The following is a 27,707-nucleotide window of genomic DNA, read 5'->3' on the forward strand; positions in this document are numbered from 1 at the left end:
CAAAAGGTGAAACTATATTAAAAAAATTGAAGAAGTATTGTAAGACTTTACCTGCGTGCACCATTGCAACAAAGAGAAATCAAAGGTTTCGACCTCTTACATACATGTCAAGCATCAAACTAGGAATAGAGCTTTCTGTTTTTTGAGACTGGGGAAAGAAGGTACAGCGTCCTTCACATCCAGAAAATCATCAGCTTAATTTAGGCAACTGATCTTATCATGCAGACTTTTATTGAAGAAGCAGTTTGTAAGAGTCGACCAAAAATGAAAAAAATGAAACCTGTAAGCTTAAGGTGACAATACAAATCAACTTACCTAGTGGGAATGATGGAAAAAGAACTCAGTGGCTGGAACTACAAAGTGTCTGTACAAATGAAAATGAACCATTAGCATCACTGTAGCATCAGCTTTTCTAATTTCAACTGTCCTGCGTGTCCTTTGATTTCTTGACATGATTCATCTGAGTCGAATCCACACAAGCTACACAGATTCTTCTATTAGAGACATAAAATTTTGATGTCTCGTCAATTAAAACATCATATGAACATAATGCACATTTATGACAATTTTTTTTTCTTTTCACTGAACCACATTATATCACAACTAATAATACACCTTCTATGACAACTAAAAAGACACATCCTTTGACTATTGACAAATACATTACCACCCAACTGAAAGGACGACGTATAAATTTGTAATCATAGAAAGAAAAGGCTAGTGGGAAAAAAGGGTTAAAACAAGGGCCGAGAAAGGTTAGGAGTAGGAGGGAGGGGGGGGGGGGTGTGGAGCGGAAGAAAGGGAGAAATTCCTTCAAACGGGATCCTACTCGCCTGGATCTGGCACAGGACACCCCTCATCACCCCCGCTCTCCCTCTCTTGAACAGTAGAAATAGGGCGGCAGTCCTCCTGAGGCTGTCCCTCACTCTCTCCAGCACCTTGTGGCAACACGTTTGAACCTGAATTAGCTTGTTCAGAAATCAAGCTTGTAAGACCATTCTGCTTCAGGTATGTCTCCAAAGGAAGGCTCGCCACTTGTAGAAGGCTCATCATGCTCATACGAGTTCTCCCGACAAGCAACTCCTCTTCCCGGTCAGGCTGACAATTCAAATCTATTTGTGCCTTTCCAGAGTCACCCACGTTGTTGGACAGGTTGTTACTTTGAGCCCCTGATTCCAACTCATTTATCAACCTGGCATCATTCTCTGAAGACTCCAGTTGCAACGTTACATGTCTGGAGGCATTGTCTATGTCTGCTTCATCCCTAGAACCCCATGTGTGCTGATTCCTCTGAGCAATCTCAGCTTCACGTTCTGATTGACGCTTCTTCTTCCGCATCATGAGGGTTTTAAAACGTCGCTTGACTGTCATACACACATTGCATGTGCATGTGGGCTTGTGCTTCCCCTTCCCACTGGGGGGCTGGATGCAAACAATGCATGAACAGCCAGGGCGATGCCTAGGGTGTTTGGTAGTGGGCGCAACTGATGTGGCACCTGGGTCACTCACATTGTCCCCTAGTACTGCAGCATTGGCCAAAGCCTCTAGGCCCGAAGATTCATGCTCCTGGGTTGGCCTACGGCTTGTTGCAAGTCTCCGTCTTTTGAACTCTATGCAACAATTTTTGGGATAGGGAAAAGAGAACAAATACCCATGAGTACAATCACAAAGCTCCGGAAAAATTAAAAAAAGAAGACTTAATACATACTCTACTGAGATCAATTAAGCAGCATATCAATACTTTTATATCAATCATTCATTTTGGGCAAAATTGTGCAAACCTGTGTCTGAGCGCATGTAAACAAATACAAACATACTGCATTTCATTACAGAAACACACAGAGACCACATGAGCATGCACTACGTGTACATTTTACACAAACAAGCAGAGATATATATACATGTGTGTGTGTGTGTGTGTGTCTATATATATATATATATATAGAGAGAGAGAGAGAGAGAGAGGGAGAGGAAAAAGGCTATGCAACACAAATCTCACTCTACACTCTTCTAGAGTTTGAGCCAGCAACCTGACAGGGGATGGACCATGTACCCCAATAGATAAGGACATGTTTCTTCAATCTGTCTTATTTTTAGTTTTGCAACTGTAATTACTGTGACATTAATCAAAAAAATATCTTACTTTCTATCATTCAATTGTAATTACTTCGACATTATTCACCCACTGCCAAATCGAATTGCTTAAACGGACAAATTCAACTGACAGTTTTCCACCATGCCCCTTGTCCTTGTATGAATAAACATATGCACAATAAAAAAATTTGTAACAGGAAGAACTTTATTAAAGAACAATCCCAATTCAAATAGAAGTGCACAGATTCCAGCATCATACCCTTGTTCAGTCTTAGAAGATTTTCGAGTTCCCTTGAGCTCAATTCATCTGGTGCAGAACATGAGCACCTGCGGGCACAAAATAGAGCATAAAGATTTACCTGAAAATTTATTGTCTTCCAAATAATATACTGAAATGTATAAATCAATTGCTGACCTGCTTTGATCCCAAGTGTTGTCAGCACACGTCCACTTTGGAGGGAGCAGAATATCAACTGGCAACCTACGCCATTTAGAGCAACTATCACATTGTGCCCATTGCTCTTGTTCCCTAGAAAATCAAACATGATAAGTTCAAAATTAGATGAATTTATCAACCTTAAGCCTCAAGGAAACTATAAATAATTCAAACACAAAGATCTGCATCAGGAGGAGTAAATACTGCTATGTGACAATGCAAGCTGAACCATTTAAGATGTCTGTTATTAGTGCTAGATTGTCTCGTGCATAACATTATCTCTAAAGGCAAGGAGGAGCGAAATAGATTCCTCAATCATTTGATCTTAATATTTTGGCCAACAATTGCATGTCTTCTGCCATCCATAAATGGTTATCAGCCTCCTCACAAAATATGAGACTTAGCCGGAAGGAAGGGACCAGGAAAGAGGAGATCCAGCAAGGGGTTGGGGGGGGTGGGGGAGGTGTTGCAATTTGGTATGCAAGGTTTTGGACCATTCCCTAATATCTTAAGCTTTTTGAGTCTAGCAATACATTCGGAAAATTTGTGGTTTGAGCTGTTTTCATTTATATTTCCACATTCTTAAAAGCCTAATGACTTGAAACATGTTTGTTAACACATGGTTTGGTAGCCAAAACGAAAAACATATTTTCAGAAACCTTCATTAATATATTTCAGCATTTTTGCAAATGCAAACAAACCATATGTAGCATAAATAGAAATGGACTGAAACAGCACAAACCAAAAAGTTGCCAAACACACCTTAAACAACCTTTTTTTTTTTTTCTGATAACACGAAAAAATGCTAGTAAATCATATGCAATAATCATGATTTCCCTTTTTCCTGTTCAAAATATTTCCATCAATTATATCTTTAATATTCTGATTAAAGATTTCTTTGTCCCATCCTATTTAAAAGAATAAGAAAGGGTCTGCCCATATGATTACTGCCAGAAAATGAAAATCTTAAAAATACAAAGGAAAGGTGGAAGTGCAGAAAATATGGAATAAACACATGTAAAAACAATTTTCAGAGAAGTTTGCCACCTATAGAGAGACTTCAGGAAAATTTCTTCCAAAATAAAAAGAAGTATTAAGACAAATTATAAAAGACAACCAAAAGAGAAACTTTAGAAGGATTTCTTTCAAAACTTAAAAGGAAGCATTAAGACAGATTATAAAAGAAACAACAGCCTCTACATATGACTCGCTTCACTCGTTTTTAGTATAGAAAGTATCTAATGTTTAATTATCAATAGACAAACACACACACACACACACACATAAGTGAATACATGAATATAGTACTTCGATCACAAGTACAGATATATTGATATTAATGTGCCCCTTACTTGAAGAGAGACTCATGAAGGAAGCACAAACCTTTAGAGAGAAAAGATTCCTACAATTCCCCCCTGCCGCCTCCCCAGGAAGAAAAAAGAAATCCAGCTGCACACGTAGTACCTTTTTCGTGGATTTCTTAACTCCACACGAGCGGCACTTAAGGTCGGTAATGATCTTTTTAATAGTTAAAGAAAACCTATACCTATGTACCTTTGCTGAGGGCAAATAAAAATAAGAGGAACTGGACATGTAGCTGTATGAAACAAGAAGCATAGATGGAACAAAGGGTGGTATATGCTCCTGTGCGTGGATGCATGATTGTTTCACCACAATCTCCAGGGATCTATATTTCTTCAAGTGTGATATATATTATGAGAACGCCCACATGCACTTGGGATTGAAGTGCTACCATTTTTCCAGATTTTCCAGCGACATTTAAGACAGGAAAACATTATCATTGGTACTTGAATTCAAATTTCTAATTTGAAAGAATTTAATGCAGATGCTATGAGAATTCTAGGAAATCCACTTTCTAGAAGTTCCAGCAATATTTTCCACAGAACAGAATTACCAGTAATTGAAAATTTCCAAGTTGGATACAGCTTAGGTTAAAATGTTTTGGAGAAGAGAAAGAAAGTAAAAATAAAATGGCAATCATTACCCAGATGAACGGGCTGTGAAAATGCTCTTCTTCCCAAAAACTGGAGGTTCCTGCATGACAAACAACAGCAACAATAATTTAAAAACCACTACATAGCACACCTGCAGAACAAAGTGGCATTTATAATTCAAATTTCCTGTGTTTCAGTAAATCCATTTTCACATCCTTAGCAGGTCTTTCAAAAAACATTACTTTGATGTGAATGTTATGTACATAAACTAGCAGGTCTGGAGCTAAGAATTTTTCTTTTGGAGGGCAGTAGTAAAAATAATAAATTTGTCAGATTACCCCTTCACCAAAAAGCTTAAGCTATTAGGTTGTGGGCCAATAATGAATATCAAGCTTTAACGCTCCCTGCACGTGCAGCCCAACAGCGTGTGGAGAGAAACACACAGTAGATAACACCCACAACAGGGAATACAATAATTTTTTTAAACACCACATAACAATTGCGGGCAACAAGACCAAAACCCAAGACCTCCTAGTAACCAACTCTGATACCATGTTAGATTACCACTTTACCTAAAAGCTTAAAGCTGTTAGGTTGTGGGCCAACAATGTATATCAAGCTCTAACAAAAATTTAAACCATTTAACTGTAAAAGAAAAGATACATCTACAGTGGATTGGGGATTGGGGACACAAACTAATATGTGGATCTGCCTCCATAAGCTACCAGCAAAAAAGTTTTGAATATGATAGGTAAAAACCATAAACATGCAACATTTCACATGGATGATTACTTGATTGAACAGGACTTCATTTACTAATGTTGAAGATCCAAAAACACTGAGAACTCATTGCAGTAACATCTAGGTCTTTGAAAAAAATAGCCAGGCATTGCAACTAGTTTGAATGAATGCCCAATTTTGAAATACGTGCAAATATTGTGAATATTGCGCTTATCTAGTGAATATGTTGAAATATAGTCATATTACATGATTATGTATTACTCACACATTTCATGATATTTTGATGACTCCAAAGCTTTTTTGATAATTTTTACTTTTCATTTTTGTCGTTATATAATGATTTTCAGATTGTTGAGTTAAAGATCTTTATGCAGGCAGTGTTAAAATATCAACCCCGAATATCTTTGTAAATAAAATACAAATTAGGAAAGTGGGTAATTATGGGAGATTTGATATTATTCAATAGGAAATCATTTCCTTGTTTAGAATAGGTAATTGTATTATATATTGGATTGTACATAAGAACAAAATAATGAAGAAATATATTTTTTCCAATCGTTTCTTCTTTCATGGTATCAGAGCTAGGGTATCTTAAACCAACTAAACGATGGCTGACAGCGGAGGCTCTACCTCCTCTGCAAACATCACCGGCGACTCAGAGGTTACGTCCGGTGGGGGTACGAATGATAACACAGTCTTTCCACTCATTGGAAAAACTAAACGGAAAAAAATTTCCGTGAATGGGCTCAGTCCATGAAACTGGTGATTGAGGGAAAAGGAAAGCTTGGTTATCTTACCGGTTAGCGAAGGAAACCAGACCCTTCCGACACTATAGCCTTGCAAAGATGGAGGTCTGAAAACTCCATGGTCACGGCTTGGCTCGTCAACTTGATGCAACCATCAATCGAAAAAATTTATTTGTTTTTGCCGACGGCGAAGGAGGTCTGGGAAGCCGTACGTGAGACGTACTGCGATGTCGAAAGTTACTCACAAATCTTCGACATCAAGACCCGATTATGGCATATGAGGCAAGGCGAGAGAGGTGTTACCGAGTATTTCATGGCGATGAGTCATCTCTGGCAGGAGCTCAATCTGAGCATCGACGAGGAGTGGGAGTGCTCCGGCAATAGCACGCGATACCAAAGGAGGCTCGAAAAAGAGAGGGTTTTCAAGTTTCTTTCCGGCCTGAATCGAGAGCTCGACGACGTGAGGGGACCGATCCTTGGCCGACGACCTCTCCCTTCAACCCGAGAAGTCTTTGCAGAGGTCAGTAGGGAAGAGAACAGGAGGCGAGTGATGTTGTGGCCTCAGAATGAATCCGCTGGGCTGAACTCGGCTGTACCTGTATCCGCCCAAAAATTAGATGGGCTACACGTTGGGTCGGATGCCTCAGCTCTTGCATTAAAAGGCCTAGGAGGACCTAGTCAACGACCACAAAGAGGAAAAATATGGTGTGAAATTGCCGAAAAACAGGTCATTCAAAAAATACCTGCTGGGAGACTCATGGAAAACCGGAAGATTGGAAATCGAGACAATACCAAAAAAATCGTGGGTACCAGGCCAACACTGGCGGATCAACTGAAAGATCACAAGAAGAGAATAACAAAACCCCGTCCAGCAGTGCATTCAATCCTAAACAGTTGGATCAGTTATATAAGATGATTTCATCAATGCAAACATCGGGTCAGTCTTCCTCTGGTTCCCTGGCTCATCGAGGTAATCATCTGTTAGCTTTAAAAACCACATCTTGTTACAAATGTCCTTGGATAATTGATTCGGGTGCATCCGATCATATGACTGGGTCTTATCAATATTTTTCATCCTACCCACCATACGCCAAGAATTTGAGGGTAAAAATTGCAGATGGATCTCTCTCACCAGTTGTTGGAAAAGGAAGTATTAGCATATCTGATTCCTTAACTTTACAATCAGTCTTACATGTCCCCAAGTTATCGTGCAATCTGTTATCTATCAGTCAATTAACAAAAGACTCGAATTGTTCCGCTAAATTTGTTTCCTCTCATTGTGTCTTTCAGGACCTATCATCAGGGAAGACGATTAGCACTGCTAAAGCGTATGAGGGATTCTACTACTTTGAGGAGGCAAGTTTGAGTGAACTATGTGTTAAAATGTCAACCCCAAATATCTTTGTAAATAAAATACAAATTAGGAAAGTGGGTAATTATGGGAGATTTGATTTCATTCAATAGGAAATTGTTTCCTTGTTTAGAATAGGTAATTGTATTATATATTGGATTGTACGTAAGAACAAAATAATGAAGAAATATTTTTTCCAATCGTTTCTTCTTTCATGGTATCAGAGCTAGGGTTTCTTAAACCCAGCTAAACAATGGCTGACAGCAAAGACTCTACCTCCTCTGCAAACATCACCGGCGATTCAGAGGTTACGTCCAATGGGAGTACGATGATAACACAGTCTTTCCACTCATTGGAAAAACTAAACGGAAAAAAATTTCCGTGAATGGGCTCAGTCCATGAAACTGGTGATTGAGGGAAAAGGAAAGCTTGGTTATCTTACCGGTGAGCGAAGGAAACCAGACCCTTCCGACACTGTAGCCTTGCAAAGATGGAGGTCTGAAAACTCCATGGTCACGGCTTGGCTCGTCAACTCGATGCAACCATCAATCGAAAAAATTTATTTGTTTTTGCCAACGGCGAAGGAGGTCTGGGAAGCCGTACGTGAGACGTACTCCGATGTCGAAAGTTACTCACAAATCTTCGACATCAAGACCCGATTATGGCATATGAGGCAAGGCGAGAGAGGTGTTACCGAGTATTTCATGGCGATGAGTCATCTCTGGCAGGAGCTCAATCTGAGCATCGATGAGGAGTGGGAGTGCTTCGGCGATAGCACGCGATACCGAAGGAGGCTCGAAAACGAGAGGGTTTTCGAGTTTCTTGCCGGCCTGAATCGAGAGCTCGACGACGTGAGGGGACGGATCCTTGGCCGACGACCTCTCCCTTCAACCCGAGAAGTCTTCGCAGAGGTCAGGAGGGAGGAGAACAGGAGGCGGGTGATGTTGCGGCCCCAAAATGAATCCGCTGGGCTGGACCCAGCTGTACATGGATTCGCCCAAAAATTAGATTGGCTACATGCTGGGCCGGATGCCTCAGCTCTTGCATTAAAAGGCCCAAGAGGTCCTAGTCAACGACCACAAAGAGGAAAAATATGGTGCGAACATTGTCGAAACACAGTTCATTCAAAAAATACCTGTCGGTAGATACATGGAAAACCAGCAAACTGGAAACCGAGACAATACCACAAAAATCGTGGGTACCAGGCCAACACTGGCGGATCAACTGAAAGATCACAAGGAGAGAACAATGATACCCCATCCGGCAGTGTCTTCAGTCCTGAACAGTTGGATCAGTTATATAAAATGTTTTCATCAATGCAAACATCGAGTCAGTCTTCCCCTGGTTCTCTGGCTCATCGAGGTAATCATCTGTCAGCTTTAAAAATCAAATCTTGTTACAAATGCCCTTGGATAATTGATTCGGGTGCATCCGATCATATGACTGGGTCGTATCAATATTTTTCATCCTACTCCCCATATGCCGGGAATTTGAAGGTGAAAATTGCAGATGGATCTCTCTCACGAGTTGCTGGAAAAGGAAGTAACCGCATATCTGATTCCTTAACTTTACAATCAATCTTACATGTCCCCAAGTTATCGTGCAATCTGTTATCTATCAGTCAGTTAACAAAAGACTCAAACTATTCCGCTAAATTTGTTTCCTCCCATTGTGTTTTCCAGGACCTATCATCGGGGAAGACGATTGGCACTGCTAAAGCGTATGAGGGACTCTACTACTTTGAGGAGGAAACTTTGAATAAACTATGTAATACTGCAATTTGTGATTCTGCATCTACTTCTAGAAATAGTGAACTTTTGTAATGGCATTCACGGATGGGTCATCCCAATTTTCAATATTTAAAACGTTTGTTTCCTTCTCTTTGTTCAAATAAAATGGCTTCTGAGTTTCAATGTGAAGTGTGTGAGCTTGCTAAACATCGTCGTACTTCTTTTCCATCATCCATATACAAACCATCTCGCCCATTTGCTATGTTTCACAGTGATGTATGGGGTCCCTCACGTTCCCTAAATCGCACCAATACAAAATGGTTTGTGACCTTTATCGATGACCATATTCGTCTTCGTTGGGTCTACTTACTGAAAGACAAAACTGAAGTCCGCTCCATTTTTATCAATTTTCATACCATGATTCATACACAGTTCCAGACTCATATTCAGATCCTACGTACTGATAATGGTACGGAATATTTCAATACCATCCTGGGAACTTATCTTCAAGATCATGGGATTGTTCATCAAAGTTCTTGTGTGGATACCCCTCAACAAAATGGGGTTGCTGAACGCAAAAATAGACATATACTTGAAGTAGCCCGGGCTTTAATGTTTACTACCCACATGAAACATTATTTTTGGGGCGATGCCATCTTAACAGCCACAAATCTCATTAATCAAATGCCAAGTGGAGCACTCTCATTTGTCACTCTTCTTCAGAAATTTTAGGAAAACTTTCCTACCTCTCGACTCCCTTCCAGTCTCCCACTAAAAATTTTTGGCTGTACTGCTTTTGTTCATGTCCATGCACACCATCGCGATAAATTGGATCCTCGTGCCATTAAATGTGTCTTCATTGGTTATTCACCTACCCAAAAAGGCTACAAATGCTATGATCCGGTCTCAAAACGACTGTTCGTTAGTCTTGATGTCACCTTTTTTGAAACCACTCCTTATTTCTCAAAGCCCTCTCTTCAGGGGGAGAAATGGAGGAGTGAAGATCGGTTCTTTGATCCTTTTACTAGTGAATCTGCGGTTACTCCAGTTACTTCATTCCCTGACCCACTATTGAGTCTTCCATTACATTACTTCCCGACTTGCCAAACACAACTGAACACTTACCCTCAGGGGGTGATGCAGGAGAATAAAACAACGCAGACATACTTGTTTACTGAGAAAGCCAAAAACAAAGGAGAGGGAGAATCTCATACCTGAGGCACCAAAAGCGTTGGAACCGGTGATGGCTCCGAATAATCATGAGCCCTTGACTTATCCTAATCTAGCAATTGAGTCTTCCTCTGATAATTCTGCACCTAATGTTATCAATATGCCTATTGCAATCAGAAAACAAACCAGGTCATGCACTCAATATCCTTGGTCGAAATACATGTCTTATAAAAGCTTGTCTACAGGATATCGTGCATTTGTCTCTAATCTTGATAGGATGAAAGTACCAAAAAACATTCAGGAAGCTCTAGAAATACCAGAATGGAGAGAGGCAGTCTTGGAAGAAATGCGAGCCCTAGAAAAAAATGGAACTTGGAAGTTGACAGATCTACCAAAAGGGAAGAAGCCAGTAGGTTATAAATGGGTTTTCACAGTGAAATATAAATCTGATGGAACAGTTGAAAGATATAAAGCCAGACTTGTTGCAAAAGGCTTTACACAGACCTATGGCATTGACTATACTGAGACATTTGCACCAGTGGCAAACTTAAATACAGTTCGGGTTCTCTTCTCCCTGACAGCCAATTTAGATTGGCCACTACAACAACTTGATATTAAAAATGCTTTCTTAAATGGAGAATTAGAAGAGGAAGTTTACATGACTATACCACCAGGATTCAGTAGAACAGGTGAAGAAAACAGAGTGTGTAAACTAAAGAAATTGTTATATGGTCTCAAACAATCTCCGAGAGCGTGGTTCAACAGATTCGCAAAGGTACTAAAGAATCAAGGGTATCGACAAGGGCAATCAAACCATACACTATTCTTCCAACAGTCTGAAGGAGGTAAGAAAACAATTCTAATAGTGTATGTTGATGATATAATCCTTACTGGTGATGATACTGTAGAAATGGAGAGATTGAAGAAGGTTCTGGCTAATGAATTTGAAGTTAAAAGACTTGGGACAAATGCAGTATTTTTTGGGCATGGAAGTGGCAAGAACGAAAAAGGGGATTAGTGTTTCTAAGCGAAAGTATGTTACCGAACTCCTAGTTGAAACTGGCATGCTAGGGTGCAAACCCAGCGAAACCCTGATAGAAACAGTAATAAGGGTAGAAGATTGTGGAAAACCAGTAAAAAAGGAGAGGTATCAGAGATTGGTTGGCAAACTTATCTACCTATCACATACTAGACCAGATATTGCATTTGCAATCAATGTAGTAAGTCAACACATGCATTCACCAAAGGAAGTTCACTTCGATATTGTATACAAGATCCTTAGATATCTCAAGGGATCCCCGGGAAGAGGACTCTTCTTTAAGAAATGTGAAAGCAAGAAAGTAAAGATCTTTACAGATGCAGATTGGGCAGGATCAGTGGAAGATAGAAGGTCCACCACAGGATATTGTACATTCGTCTGGGGAAATCTCGTGACTTGGAGAAGCAAAAAACAAAATGTGGTGGTTCGTAGTAGTGTTGAAGCGGAATTCAGGGCAGTCGCTCAAGGGATTTGTGAAGGATTGTGGTTACGAAAACTATTGGAGTAATTACGGGTACCGGTGAACCTTCCTATCAAACTCTAAAGTGACAATAAGGCAGCTATTAGCATCTCTCTTAATCCAGTCCAACATGACAGGACTAAACATGTGGAGGTAGCCAGACACTTCATCAAAGAAAAAATTGAAGAAGGAATTATATGTATGACTTATGTACCAACCAAGGAACAAACTGCAGATATCCTCACTAAAGGCTTGGGACGACAAAGCTTTGATGATCTTATTAGCAAGTTGGGGATGATTAATATTTATGATCCAACTTGAGGGGGAGTGTAGAAATATCAACCCCGAAAATCTTTGTAAATAAAATACAAATTAGGAAAATGGGTAATTATGGGAGATTTGATATTATTCAATAGGAAATCGTTTCCTTGTTTAGAATAGGTAATTGTATTATATATTGGATTGTACATAAGAACAAAATAATGAAGAAATATATTTTTTCCAATCGTTTCTTCTTTCAGGCAGGTACTAGGTACAATGACTCAACTCATGCTTGGCATAATTAGACTCATGAGAGGCTATCAAGCCAACCTATCTGCATGAGTGGACCGTGAGTTGACTCGTGGGTGGACAGAACAGAAACTTACATTCTGCCCAGTAGCCCGTGAGTGGACTCAGGTGGTATTTTTTAATATTATTGTTGCAATTAATTTATAAATTATTACAAATGATGGGTACACATTAGACAAGAATTTATGAGCTAGATTTGATAATGTTTAAATTCAAAAATATGTGTCGCAAATTCTGGAATAGCAAGAGGCCCTAAATATTCATTTGTACTGAATTGAATGCCCTGGTTTAATTGCTAGAGTTTTTGTGCAGTGAAGAATATAGAAACTCCAAGCAAAGGAAGAAGCTGTTTGAAGATTTTTTTGAAGCAACAGTCAAACCTTAGCCAAACCCTAACATACTTCCCTCTTTATAACCATAGCATGCGACTCCTAAATGAAAAGACACAAGATACAACCCAGATACAAAAGTGATTTGAAAGAGAATAAAATATAGATAGAAAGAGAACACCCAAACCCTACCTTGAGTGATATTCTTGATTTTGCTTCTCTGTCTTGAAAAGATTAAATTTTGCGCCCGTGATCATCAAAAAGCTCAGTTCCTTTGCTGAATCACTGTTTGAGATCGTGTATTATGCAGAAAGTGCAGAACTACAGAAAATATTGTTTGTTGGATTACTGCACAACTCAACTCATCATCTACTCACTACCATAAGTTGACTTATGTTGCTACTGCTGTATTGCTGACCACATGTTGAAATGCTCAATTACTCTGAACTCACATATCTATTCCACTCTATCAGTATATTTAATTTTACATTTGCAAGATTAAGTTTAACTGTTCATCTACTTATTATAATCTTGGAAGAGTATCCATGGACTGTTTGCCCATTGGCTTTGTTAGCCATGCTTTATTGGACTGATAGTCGGTGTGCTGAAAGCCTGAGAGCACGTGTTGTGCTTGTGTTAGAGACAGTGAATACTCCCATGTGGAGTTCTTGGGGAGTGGACGCAGGTCATGTGCAATCGAACCACTATAAACCTTGTCGTTTGCTTGAGCTTGCTTGATTTGTTTAGTTGTTCTGTGATTGCTTCGGCACTTAGTTTCTGTTAGATGACCACTTTACCAAAAGCTAAGCTATTAGGTTGAGTACCAACAATGTATATCAAGCTTCAACACTCCCTCGCACATGCAGCCCAATAGCATGTGGAGAGATCAACAAACAATAAACAAGACCCGTTAAAAGGAATACAATAATTTTTAAACTCCACACAATGAACGCAGGCAACAAGGCTAGAACTTTGGAACTCCTGGAAACTAGCTCTAATAACATGTTAAATGACCACTTCACCTAAAAGCTTAAGCTATTAGGTTGTGGGAACAACAATGTATCAAACTTTAATAGTTTCGAAATTGGTTTTTGAACATGTTCAAAATAACATCAATAAAGCAATTTTATGTGCTATACAAGTATGTCAATAAATTTTTTGACCTTTAACAGTTTGCGTTTGCGAGAGAGAGAAAGAGAGAGAGAAATAGTAGACTAATGATGTGAAAACTACCAGAGTTTGTGTGCTAGAGCAGAGACAGGAGCTGCTTATGTGTAGGGTGAGGCTCAGATGATGACACAATTGATTTCCAACCCAAACCCAAAGAGTTCAAGGGGCAGTAATTTAGCAGTTGTATCTTTGATGCATCATTTCAAAAATACCAGAAATTTCTAGTGAGGCACAAAATGACTTACAGAAAATAGCAAATTCAGTGCTGATCTACAACATAAAATAGACTTGTGCATCTCAGGAGTGTCATGCCAAGAGTTTGTCACACTGAAACATTTCATCAAAAGTGTGAAACACCTGAAAGATAAGGGCTTGTTTGAACCCTATCTCCATCTCTATGCATAAAGTTGATGAATTCCTTTTAACCTATCTTAACTATTCCATAGAAAAACTAGCATGTAAGTTATTTATTTTCTCCAGTTAATACATACATTGTGATGAATTTTTTTTTTTTTTCTATCTTGCTTTGTCATCTAATTTTGAACAATTTTTGGTTCATAAGAACATGCGTCCATGGTGAGAATTTCTAAATACAGCCAATGACTGAAGACTATCAGAGAATGGATATGTTAGAAATAGTTTCCTTACAGGAAAATTACAAGCAATTAAACCAGAACTTGCTCATGAAAAGTGTGGCACAATCAGTCATGTTTGCTTCATTATTAATGATTGAAAATTTCCTTGGCAAATAGCTGGGGTGATTCACGGCAGAAATGATAAAACTTTTCCTTCAATAGAATTTTATGGTTTGGAGTTGCAATAAAGTTATTTCTAGTAAAAATTTAATCACAATAGTTATGGGAAATTCTAAATGCAGTCAATGATTGAAGACCATCAAAAAACTTATGTTAGAAATAGCTTTCTTATAAAAAAATTATAAGCAACCCAGGATACGCTCATATGCACATAAAAAATGTTGCACAAACACTCTTTTTTTCCTTATTATTAATGTTTACAAATTTCCCAAGGAAATAGCTGAAAGTCGCTGAAATGATAAAACTTTGCTTCAATTGCTTTTCCTTGGTTACTTAATATAGTTATTTTCAATTACAAGTAATTCTACTGACTTCTGTAGTTTTGTCCCGCATCCTAATTTCCAACTATGTCCCATCGATTGTGGTTGAAAAGTTTATTGGCAACTAACATCAGCTTAAGACTTGCAGTCTTGTGTCCAATCCAATTTCCACATTATTGACGAATTTGAGTTAAATGTACGCAATTAAAAAACTATTAGCTGAGTGCTGTGATGTGTTGCATGCTCACAGTATTCAACACATTTCGCTGAAATGATAAAACTTTGCTTCAATTGCTTTTCCTTGGTTACTTAATATAGTTATTTTCAATTACAAGTAATTCTACTGACTTCTGTAGTTTTGTCCCACATCCTAATTTCCAACTATGTCCCATCGATTGTGGTTGAAAAGTTTATTGGCAACTAACATCAGCTTAAGACTTGCAGTCTTGTGTCCAATCCAATTTCCACATTATTGACGAATTTGAGTTAAATGTACGCAATTAAAAAACTATTAGCTGAGTGCTGTGATGTGTTGCATGCTCACAGTATTCAACACATTTAGCAGGTAGCGAAAGATTAATTGGCCTTGGTTAGTCAGTCCTCAACCACATTGCTAGACTACAATAATGGCCATAGTCAAATGGAATTGCAGATTATGATCACACAAAACACAATCATACACAGTTGAAGAAGGCAGACAACCAATAAAGAGTTCTTAACAAAACAATAATACAACTACTCATTTGCTGCCTTTGATCAGATTTTACCCGAAGCAACAAAAACCCTGGTTGAATTCCTTCTTTAGAGAAGCATAAATTTTTTTTTGAAAATATAAAACTGAAAAAAAAATAATCACATCCAAATCAAACCTATTAATCCTGGTTCCAACCTCTTTGTAGCTTAACTTTTTCTATGGTCCATGTTTCTCCCTGTTTAACTTTAGAGCCTTGAACAACATTTCATGGGCAGCCAAAAATCTGTTAAAGCTTGATATACATTGTTGGCCCACAACCTAACAACTTAAGCTATTAGGTAAAGCGGTAATCTAACATGGTATCAGAGCTGATTACCAGGAGGTCTTGGGTTCTAGTCTCATTGCCCGCATTTATTATGTGGTGTTTAAAAAAAAATTATTGTATTCCCTGTAATGGATGTTATCTATCGTGTGTGTATCTCCCCATGTGCTATGAGGCTGTGTGTGCGAGGGAGTGTTAAAGCTTGATATACATTGTTGGCCCACAACCTAACAGCTTATGCTTTTAGGTAAAGTGGTAATCTAACAGTTTCCATACATCCTGCAACCGTGAATCCAAATTTAGCCAATGTGTTAGTCTAATACTTAACAACAAAATATAATCACATTTAGCCTTAGGAGACCTAAATCATTATGCTGCAAACATAGAGACGCACTTTGTATTTTGATTACAGTTAATAGTCCCACTCTCCTCTTCTTGTTTGTTCACGTGCAGCAACCTAATGGTAGGCTGCTGTTTCTTTGGGTTTGAGTGATGTAAATGACTCTTTCTCTATGAGTCAGAAAGAAATATCAAGTGCTAAAGTGCTTTGTGTGTTAGTCCATGCCCGGCAGATCATTGTTTCAGTAGTTACCTACAACTGATGTGTTTGAGGTGTTGAAGGATATGTTTCTTAACTTCTGCAATCTGCAGAACATCTCACTTCTTTGGTGATCTCCTGGAGTCCTGGGCCACGGGAGTCATTCTTGGTGACGCATGGGAGAAAATTTGTTATGGATGAATGGATGATCAAAAGTCTCCTGGTCAACTTACTGTTCAGCATCTTGCGGATCTGATTTCGTAGGTCAGCAAATGACCTACATAGAGTTGAATGGCAGGAACTATCATATCTGGGCTCAGGATGTAAAGGTATTTGCTGGAGCTGGAGGGAAATCAGAATTCTTGGCTGATTCACCTTCTCCAACTTATGGACTTCCAAGGGGAACAAGACCAGGTTTAGGGATAACTATATCATGATTCATCACTAAGTTTGGAGTAGCATGGAGCCACAAGTTTCCTCCAACTTTAAGTTCTTAAACACTGCAAAGCACGGGTTGGATGCTGTTCAGCCTGTTCTTGAATCATATTTTCAGGAGAAGAATGCTTCAATAATTGGCTGTATGAAGACATTTGAGTTGAAAATGGACAAAGGGGGTTCACTTCCATAAAAAGGAATATGTGAGGAGCTGAATGTTTATCATTTCCCCAATTATCACATTAATGATCTTATCTAGCAACATAAGGAGTTCTAGCTGCTAAATTCTTGTCCAGTTTACCAAGCAGTCACAGTGGTGTCAATGTAAAGTCATGTATTGACTAGAAAGACCCTACCTTCTCTGCAAAGTGTTCACGCTAGGCTCCAACCTACCCTCTCTGGCTGATTAAAAACTATAGGGGGATGAAATGGATGCTTTGTGTAACCATGGTACTTGGGAAGTCGTTGATTTACCTTTTGCTAAAGAAGTGGTTGGATATCAATGAGTATATACAGCAAAATATCGGCTTGATGGCACAATTGAGAGGTTCAAAGCCAGATTAGTGGCTAAGGGCTACCCTCAAGCTTCTTGAGTCGACTACTTTGAAATGATTTCCCCAGATTCCCAATTACACTAAGTTAGAGATCCTATCACTGTTGCTTGACTCAAAACTGGTTGCCTTGCCAACATATGTGCAGAATGCCTTTCTGCATGGTAACTAGGAGTAAGAGGTCTATATGGAGCAGTGTTTTAAAAGGTGTTTGTAAGGCGTGCCTTGAGGCATTTTGAGCTTAAAACACCCTAAGGCTTAATTGGAAAGGCGTAAAGCCTAAAATGCGTACACCTTAGGGGACAAGGTGTACGCCTCAGGGAAAAAATCTCGCATTTTACACCTCAATTTGGAAGGCGTTCGCATTTCTGGATGGCCTTATTTAAAACATAATAATAAAAAAATAAAAAAACGAACCAGCGCAGAACCTCTCGTCTAAACCCCCACAACGAAGCTTCTTCCTCCCTCTCTCAACGAAGCTTTCATAGATGATTCCTCGAGCTCCTTCTCCCTCTCCGACGACTCGACGAAGCGTCCATAGCTCCAACAATTCCTGCAGCTCCTTCTCCCTCTCCAACGACTCAACGTAGCTCTCCAACGATTCCTCCAGCTCCTTCTCCCTCACCGACGACTGCTTCCAACGATTCTTCCAAGCTTCTCGTCGCTCTCCGACAACTCCACGACTGCTTCCGACGATTCCTCCAAGCTTCTCATCTCTCTCCAACGAGTCGAGGATCCCTTCCAAGCTTTGATCTGCCTCCGGCAACTCCTTCAAACCTCTTTTCTCTCTGCAGCGACCCTCTACAACCTCTCTGCTTCAAGATTTCATCTTAGTCTAAGGTCTTTGTTTCGGATTTCAATTTTCAGTTTTAAGTTCCTGCTGCAGCTGCTGATTGTTCCTGTTCAATAAACAAAACACGTCTGAAAGTGATTCAAAGGGGCAGGAAAAAAAAAAAGATTTTATTTGGAAATACGTAAAAGAAGTTGATGGAGAAAAATATTTTAGATGCAAATTTTGTGATCAAACTTGCAGTGGTACTGTCACAAGATTTAAACATCATTTGGCAGGTACAAGGAAGGGACTAAAACCTTGCCCAAAAGCTCCTCAAAACGTGAGAGGTGAGTGCAAGATTGCTCTTGAAAAATTCCAAGAAGAGAAGGGTAAAATAAATGAACTTTTTGAAGAGATTGGGATGGGTCCAGGAGGAGGGACTCAGAGTGGTCTCTATTAGTTGGAGATATTGAGTAGCAAAATAGTGAGACTGGCCTTAATCCTAGGGCTAGAGGTCCAATGGATAAGTTTTCATTTTCACACACCAAACAATCCACTCTAAACTCAAAATGGAAAAAGGAACAAAGAAATGAAGCGTGTAGGAAAGTTGGCAATTGTATGTTCAATAATGCTCTACCATTTAATTTGATGGATGACGTATATTGGCGTGTTACGGTGGATGGTATTGCTAATTACGAGCCAGGCTTCAAGCCTCATCTATGCAAGAGATGAGGACGTGGATCCTTAAATATGAGGTTGATGGATGGACTGATGGGTGTTCAAGGGTCTTGATTAATTTCCTTGTGAATAGTCCTGTTGGTACATGGTTTTTCAAATCCATCGATGCTTCTGATTCTATAAAAAATGGTGGTTTGATGTTTAAGTATATGGATGAGATGGTTGAGGAAGTTGGTGAGGATAATGTTGTGCAGGTGATAATTAATACTGCAAAGAACATGATAAATGGTGGAAAAAAAGGTTATGGAAATGAGGGAGAAACTCTATTGGACTCCATGTGCAGCACATTGTTTGGATCTCATGTTGGAGGATATTGCCAAATTAAGGATCCAGGCAACCACAATCCTAAAGGCTAAGCAAGTTGTGAAATTTATTTATAATCATTCCTATGTACTTGCAACGATGAAGAAGCATTTCACCAACAACAAAGAACTCATCCGCCCTGAGTGACGCACTTTGCTACTGCATTTTTTACACTTCAGAGCATTTACAAACAAAAGTGAGGCCTTCAATCTATGTTCTCTTCAGAGATGTGGTGCACTTCTACATATGCAAAAATGCATGAAGGTATACGGAATCGCTCAATAGTTTTATTTGACCAACATTTTTGGCCTCATGTGGCTTATGTTATCAAGAGTGTTGTCCCTCTTGTGTGTGTTCTAAGGGAAGTTGATTATGAGGAAAGACCAGCCATGGGGTTTCGCTATGAGTTGATGGATTCGGCGAAGGAAAAAATTGCTGCAATTTTTTTTAGAAATGCCAAGAAGTATGGACCCATTTGGAGAAAAATAGATGATAGATGTACTCTGCAACTTCATCACCCTTTACATGCTACAAATATTATTTAAATCCCCAATTGCATAATAAGGATAACTTCTCTAATTGTGAAGAAGTGAAGAAAGGACTATTTGAATGCATGGATAGAATGTTGAGATATGAGGAAAGGCTAGCTGCAGACATCCTATTGGATTTGTTTGATAATGCACGAGGGGATTTTGGGACTCGAGTGGCTGTTGACTCCAAAATGTTAAGAAGCCCAGGTAAAAATAATACTTCAGTAAAAATTAGTTAATTAGTAGTACTCTATCCTTGTTTCTCCTTAAAACTTGGAACTTAAACATGTTTTTTTTCTTTTGTAGCTGATTGGTGGAAGCGTTTTGGGACAAAGACCCCAGAATTGACGAAGTTTGCTATTTGTGTTCTTAGCTTGACATGTAGTGCTAGTGGATGTGAAAGGAACTGGAGCACATTTGAGCAGATTCTTAGTTCTTACAAATTCCATGTTATTATCGTTTCACTCAACTAAAAATTTAAATGGCTTAAACTCAATTGTAGATTCATACGAAAAATATGAATAGAGTAGAGCACAAAAGATTGAATGCTCTAGTTTACGTGAAGTACAACACCAAACTGAGGGAGAGAGCTCTAAGAGGAAGACAAAATTATGATCCAATATTGGTGCCGGAAGTAGCATTCATATGATGAATGGATCACAGAGAAGGAAGAACCTATCCTCCCAAAAGATACTTCTTGGTTTGATGATGAAAATCTCCTAGATGTTGATGCTATTAGAGCTTTGCCAGTGGTACTTTTGAAGGAGATGATGTTCAAGCAACACAAGCTTCTGATAGCTCGCATTCTATATTTACTAACAAAAGGAAGATTAGTGATTATTGTGAGAACTTGAGTACATACATATCAATAGTCATTTTTTAATCTACTAATTTATAATTCTCCATTTCTCCTAACTCCTAACCTATAGCTTTATTGAATATCTAGGCACTGAAGACAAAGGCAAGAGGCCAACATTGATCAAAATTGAGGAAGACAATGATGTTGAAGTGGGAGAGGAGGAATTTATAAGCGGAAGAACTCCTACTATAGATGAGTTTGATGAAGATGAGGACTTTGATGAAGATCTTGATAATTCCCTCTAAACTTTGTTGATTTAGATTTAGATTCTTAGAAATTAGAATCTTGGATGATGAGACATTGTGATGCTTTAATTTGGCTTTTTCTCTTTTTTTGTAAAGTTATGGCTCATGCTTATTTTTAACATGCATTGTTTGAGTTTGTTAGCTAAAATTGGCATATATGATACTTAAGAATTATGTTTTTATTTTTTTCTCCATTATTCTAAAAATTTTCTCATTTTTATAGTATATATAAACTTATTTTATTTATCAATTATTTTAAAAAATTCAGTCTTAAAATGCTTACGCCTTGCCTCCCGGAGGGTAAAATGTCTCGCCTTACGCCTGCGCCTTTTAAAACATTGATATGGAGCAACTACACAGGTTTGTTCTCACGGGATAAAGTCGGGCAAGTTTGTAGTTTGAAAAAGGCTGTTAATGGGTAACTAGGTAGTTGACCTGGTTAGTCCATTCTTGCAAGAGTGGGAGCATAATCTTTCGGCTTTTTTAAAATTAAAATAGGATTTCCCTGCTTAATGGAATAACCATTTTCTACCAATGGAGAATTTCATGTGGAACTCCTGGTTGAGGAGTTACTCGGAATGCTGCCAAGATATCGGTATCATTGGTTTCATAGTCAGGAGTATAATAAGTCAATAAACCAATCCCTGCATGCTTGGTTGAAAATTTCAGTCATGCTGTTACCTCCAATGGATTTTTAAGGTCACATGCTGATCATTCAGTATTTATGCAGTGATGCGACTGTGGAATAGTGATTTTGACTGTTTATATTAATAACATTACTATTTCGCTATCATATGAGCGGAAATGAGGCGTGAAACTGTATATAAAGAAACATTTTCAAACAAAGAATTGGGGAGAGCTACAAGATTTTCTTGGCATTGAAGTGGATAGAAGAAAAGAAGCAATTTGCCTATTGTTGACACCGGGTTTAAATGACCAGTTTTTGGTTGCCAACATTTGGTGACTTAAGAAAACCAAAATAAGAAAAATGAACCAAACCCTTGATTCCTTTACTTACCCTTTTATTTATAAATGGAGTGGCTTTTAGTTTTTGAAAAGTTAAAAATAAATGAAGACCTTTTCTTAGAAAAGATCTGGTTCGGGAGTACCACGGTGAATAGGGAAGGTAGACTTTTAAATCTTCCTAGTTTGAGATTTAAAAGATTTAGCCCCCAATTCCAGGAATGGTTGCAGCAATTACCCTATATGAGTGTGAGTGTGTGTGTGTCTCTCTCTCTCTCTCTCACTTAAAAGTTCAAAAATCTGAAAAAAGAATGAAAAACAGTCAAAGAATGCATTTGCAAGATCAGGCAGTTAACTACCTACAGAGTGCGGTTGACCGCTTCCTATTGCTTTTATGTTTTGTTTGTTTTCTGAAATTTGAGCTTTTTGCACTCGACCCATTTGAAAAGGCCTATACCCCATGAGAACTCACTACTTGGATGCCTTATCAAATTCCTCAAACAAAAGACACAAAAAACAAAGAGAAAAGAGAAAAGAATAAATAAAACACTTATGTTTTTTAGTTGTGATTGAATCTACCAAGTTAATTGCCTACATATCCCCATAGAAGGAATCAAGCCACCTGTAGTTCACCAAAACATTTCCAAAAACAAGTTTTTGATGATCTTTTGAAAAACACTTGAAAGCCACTTGAAATTTTATAAAAAAGCATTTGTTTTTCATTAGAAAACTGATTTTCCAATGAAAACTTTGTAAAACGGAGATTAAAGTCAAGTTAAGCATTTAAGAAAACTCCTTTTTTCTACTCTCAAGCCACTTCATGGGTGATTGCTTTGAAAAAATGGTATTTTCCTTGTTTAAACTTGAAAAAGTGTGGATTTTTTGTGGGACTTGATGTTGGGTTTTGTGGAGCCTAGTTATGTTTAATCCATGGCGACCCAAGCCTGGCCAGAAATACTGAGAGTCTCGGCCAAGTGCTCGACCAAGAAGTCCCTGAAGGGCGACCAAGTCGAGATTATGAGATATCCTGAAGGACGAAATCTTGAGAGGCTCGACCATCATCCCGACCAGTAAGACTTAATGGTGCGACTAGGTCGAGGATGCTGAAGTTCAAGATTCCTAATTGCTCACGAGGCTCGACTAGGTCGCGACCAAGGGGAACAGGGGTGCGACTAGGTCGACGGCGACGATCTTCTGTACGAGATTTTGGCAGAACTTTCCTATTTCGAAAGTAATGATCTTGTAAACCCTAAGATATATACTTCTAGTGTTCGTCTATGTGTGGAGAGCGGCGTAGAAGTGTGCAGCAGCGTGGTGAGTGTTATGAGCTCTTGTGTGCACGATCCAAAGGTGTTCGCTTTGGTGTTTGGGGTGTGTGCACGTTGTTTCTTCCTTGTTGAGAGTGAGAGAAACTCTGTAATTGCTGCACTCTGTATACTCCCCTGATAATAATGAAATCCCTGCAACTCTGTGGACGTAGGTAAAATTGCCGAACAATGTAAATATTGTCTTGTGCGTGCGTGTGATTATTTTCTTTGGCGTGTGCTTGTCTCCATCTTGTTTCTCACAGGTTTTGTGTTCTAGGAATTTCCACATGTTTGTTCATCCCCCTTCTAGCTGGTATCAGAGCCTACGATTAGGCTTGAGTGGGAGCAATGGCAGAGGAAGCAGGAAAGGCGTCTGTGTTAGAAAAGTTTGATGGCACAGACTTTGGATTCTAGAGGATGCAAATTGAGGATTATCCCTATGCGTAGAAGTTGCATCAACCGCTTCTAGGAGAAAAACCTGTGACCATGAAGGACGAGGAATGGACTCTCCTTGACAGACAGGTACTTGGAGTTATCAGATTAACTTTGTCTAGGTCTATTGCACATATTGTTGTAAAGGAGAAGACCATAGCAGATCCGATGAAGGCTTTGTCAGGTATGTATGAAAAGCCATCTACAAATAACAAGATACATCTGATGAAGAAACTATTTAATTTAAAGATGGCTGAGAATGCATCCAATGCACAACATCTGAACGATTTTAACACAATCAAAAATCAATTGTCATATGTAGAAATTGATTTTGATGATGAGATACGTGCATTGATCGTTTTGGCTTCATTGCTAAACAGTTGGGAGGCCATGAGGATGGCTGTAAGTAACTCCACGAGAAAAGAAAAACCAAGTATAATGACATACGAGATTTAGTTTTGGCTGAGGAGATTCGCAGAAAGGATGCTGGTGAAACCTCAGGATCTGGTTCTGCCCTAAACCTTAAGACAAGAGGCAAAGGTAATGATAGAAATTCAAATCGGGGCAGATCAAAATCCGGAAATTCTAATAGGAACAGAAGCAAATTGAGATCTGGCAAAAAAGGACAATGCTGGAACTGTGGGAAAACGGGTCACTTCAGGAGGCAATGCAAAAGTCTCAAGAAGAAGAATGAAGATGAATCTGCTACTGCCGTAACAGAAGAGGTACAGGATGCATCACTTCTTGCAGTAGACAGTCCACTTGATGATTGGGTTTTGGATTCAGGAGCTTCATTTCATCACTTCACACCAAGAAATCATACAGAACTACGTTGCAGGTGATTTCGGTAAGGTGTATTTGGCTGATGGCAAAGCCTTGGATGTTGTGGGCATGGGAAACGTCCGGATGTCATTGCCCAGTGGGTTTGTTTGGTTACTAGAGAAGGTACAACATATTCCTGACCTGAGAAGGAATTTGATTTCTGTCAGACAACTTGATGATGAAGGGCACGCAATGTTGTTCGCTGGTGGCACTTGGAAGGTTACAAAGGGAGCCAGAGTATTGGCTCGTGGAAAGAAGTCTGGTACTCTATATATGACCTCAAGTTTAAGAGACACAGTTGCAATTGCTGAAGCGAGTACTGATACAAGTTTATGGCACCGCAGACTTGGTCACATGAGTGAGAAAGGGATGAAGATGCTGATGTCAAAAGGGAAGCTACCAGATTTGAAGTCCATTGATTTTGACTTGTGTGAAAGCTGCTTTTTAAGGAAGCATAAAGGGTGAGCTTCTTGAAAACCGGAAGAACACCGAAGGCTGAAAAATTAGAGTTAGTACACACTGATTTGTGGGGGCCTTTCCGATTGCATCCCTTGGAGGTTCAAGGTATTACATTACTTTTATTAATGACTCAACCAAAAAGGTATGAGTTCATTTTCTGAAAAATAAATCTGATGTATTTGACACTTTTAAGAAGTGGAAGGTTATGGTTGAGACTAAGACGGGTTTGAAAGTAAAATGTTTAAGGTCAGACAATGGAGGATAATACATAGATGGAGGGTTCAGAGAGTATTGTGTTGCATATGGAATCAGAATGGAGAAGACCATTCCTGAGACACCACAGCAAAATGGTGTGGCTGAGCGCATGAACAAAACTCTCAATGAGTATGCTAGGAGTATGAGGTTGCATGCTAGACTATCAAAAACTTTCTGGGCTGATGCTGTTAGCACTGCAGCTTACCTAATAAACCGAGGACCTTCGGTTCCCATGAATTTTAGACATCCTGAAGAGGTTTGGAGCGATAAAGAGGTAAAGTTTTCTCATTTAAAAGTTTTTGATTGTTTTTCTTATGTTTATATTGATTCTGATGCTCGTAGTAAACTTGATGAAAAGTCTAAAATATGTTTTTTCATTGGCTATGGTGATGAGAAATTTGGCTATCGACTTTGGGATGAACAAAACAGGAAAATCACCAGAAGTAAAAATGTGATATTTAATTAATAGGTTATGTACAAGGACAGGTCAACTGTAGTGTCTGATGTCACAGATATAGATCAGAAGAAATCTGAGTTTGTTAACTTTAGATGAGTTGACTTAAAGCACTATCCAAGAAAGGGGTGAAGAGGACAAGGAGAATGTAGAATCACAGGTAGATCAGAGTACACCTGTAGCTGCGGTTCATAGATCTTCCATGACTATTAGACCTCCACAGCGTTATTCACCCGCTCTGAATTATCTCCTGTTGATTGATGGTGGTGAGCCAGAGTGTTATGATGAAGCCTTGCAAGATGAAAATTCAAGCAAGTGGGAGTTAGCCATGAAGGATGAGATGGATTCCTTGTTGGGGAACCAGACATGGGAACTAACTGAATTGCAAGTAGGGAAGAAGGTTTTGCACAACAAGTGGGTATACAGAATAAAGAATGAACATGATGGTAGCAAGCGCTACAAAGCCAGATTAGTTGTCAAAAGGTTTCAGCAGAAACAGGGCATTGACTTCACTGAAATATTTTCTCCAGTTGTGAAGATGTCTACAATTAGACTGGTATTGGGAATGGTGGCTGTTGAAAACCTACATCTTGAGCAGTTAGATGTGAAGACGGCATTCCTTCATGGTGACTTGGAGGAAGACATTTACATGAGTCAACCAGAAGGATCATTGTCCAGGGACGAGAATTTAGTCTGCAAACTGAGGAAGAGCTTGTATAGCCTAAAACAAGCTCCAAGACAGTGGTACAAGAAATTTGACAGTTTTATGCATAGAATTGAGTTCAAGAGACGTGAAGCTGATCACTGTTGCTATGTTAAGTTCTTCGGAAATTCTTACATCATTCTACTGTTGTATGTAGATGATATGCTCATTGCAGGGTCTAGCATTGAGGAGATTAATAAACTAAAGAAGCAATTGTCAAAGCAGTTTGCAATGAAGGATTTGGGAGCTGCAAAGCAAATCCTTGGAATGAGGATCATTAGAGACAAGGTTAATAGTACATTGAAGCTTTCACAGTCAGAGTATGTGAAGAAAGTTCTTAGCAGATTCAACATGAATAAAGCTAAACCAGTGAGCACACCCTTGGGTAGTCATTTCAAACTAAGCAAAGAACAGTCACCGAAAACAGAAGAAGAAAGGGACCACATGAGCAAGGTGCCCTATGCCTTAGCTATTGGCAACTTGATATATATCATGGTGTGTACAAGGCCAGACATTGCATATGCAGTGGGAGTTGTGAGTAGATTCATGAGTAGGCCTGAAAAGCAACATTGGGACGCAGTCAAGTGGATTCTAAGATATCTGAGGGGTACATCAGATACATGTCTTTCCTTCACAGGTGCAAGTTTGAAACTGCAGGGTTATGTAGATGTTGATTTTGCTGGTGATACTGACAGTAGAAAGAGTACTACTGGGTTTGTATTTACTCTGGGTGGTACAGCTATATCTTGGGCTTCAAATCTACAAAAGATTGTTACTTTGTCTACTACAGAAGCTGAGTATGTTGCAGCAACTGAAACTGGAAAGGAAATGATTTGGCTACATGGTTTCTTAGATGAATTGGGTAAGAAGCAGAAGATGGGCATTTTACACAGTGACAGTAAGAGTGCAATCTTTCTTACTAAAACTTCGACTTTTCATTCAAAGTCGAAGCATATACAGACAAAATACCACTTTATTCGTTACCTTATTGAAGATAAGCTGGTTATACTTGAGAAGATTTGTGGATCTAAGAACCCAACAGACATGTTGACTAAGGGTATCACTATTGAGAAGCTGTGCAACTTCAGTTGGCCTTCTAGCTTGAGGACAAGAGGATGAGTTGCAGGGATGAGTGATTATTCTTTCAGAGAATTTCGATTGATGTTGGTGATTGAACTAGTCTCCAAATGGGAGATTTGTTGGGCTTTGTGGAGCCTAGTTACGTTTAATCCATGGAGCGGCCCGGGCCTGTCCAAAAATACTGAGAGTCTCGCCCAAGTGCTCGACCAAGAAGTCCCTGAAGGGCAACCAAGTTGAGATTATGAGATATCCTGAAGGACGAAATCCTAATAGGCTCGACCATCATCTCGATCAGTAAGACTTAATGGTGCGACTAGGTCGAGGATGCTAAAGTTCAAGATTCTTGATTTCCCGTGAGGCTCAACTAGGTCGCGACCAT

The 27,707-nt window shown here is 39.1% G+C and overlaps 1 protein-coding gene across 2 annotated transcripts in view; it reads right to left on the minus strand.

The window, feature by feature from the left end:
- Window positions 1-492: 492 nt before the first annotated feature.
- The window catches only part of LOC131159444 (B3 domain-containing transcription repressor VAL2), a 43,039-nt gene continuing 15,824 nt past the window's right edge, over window positions 493-27,707 (minus strand). For both annotated transcript variants that reach the window (XM_058114358.1, XM_058114357.1), the window contains exons 10-13: window positions 4,536-4,585; window positions 2,510-2,623; window positions 2,354-2,421; window positions 493-1,610 (exon numbers count right to left, since the gene is read on the minus strand). In XM_058114358.1, the coding sequence (XP_057970341.1) occupies window positions 826-1,610; window positions 2,354-2,421; window positions 2,510-2,623; window positions 4,536-4,585 (1,017 nt within the window). In that variant the 3' untranslated portion in view covers window positions 493-825. The remainder of the gene's footprint in view (window positions 1,611-2,353; window positions 2,422-2,509; window positions 2,624-4,535; window positions 4,586-27,707) is intronic.

The sequence above is a fragment of the Malania oleifera genome, chromosome 7, assembly GCF_029873635.1.
Source record: "Malania oleifera isolate guangnan ecotype guangnan chromosome 7, ASM2987363v1, whole genome shotgun sequence".
NCBI classification, from domain to species: domain Eukaryota; kingdom Viridiplantae; phylum Streptophyta; class Magnoliopsida; order Santalales; family Ximeniaceae; genus Malania; species Malania oleifera.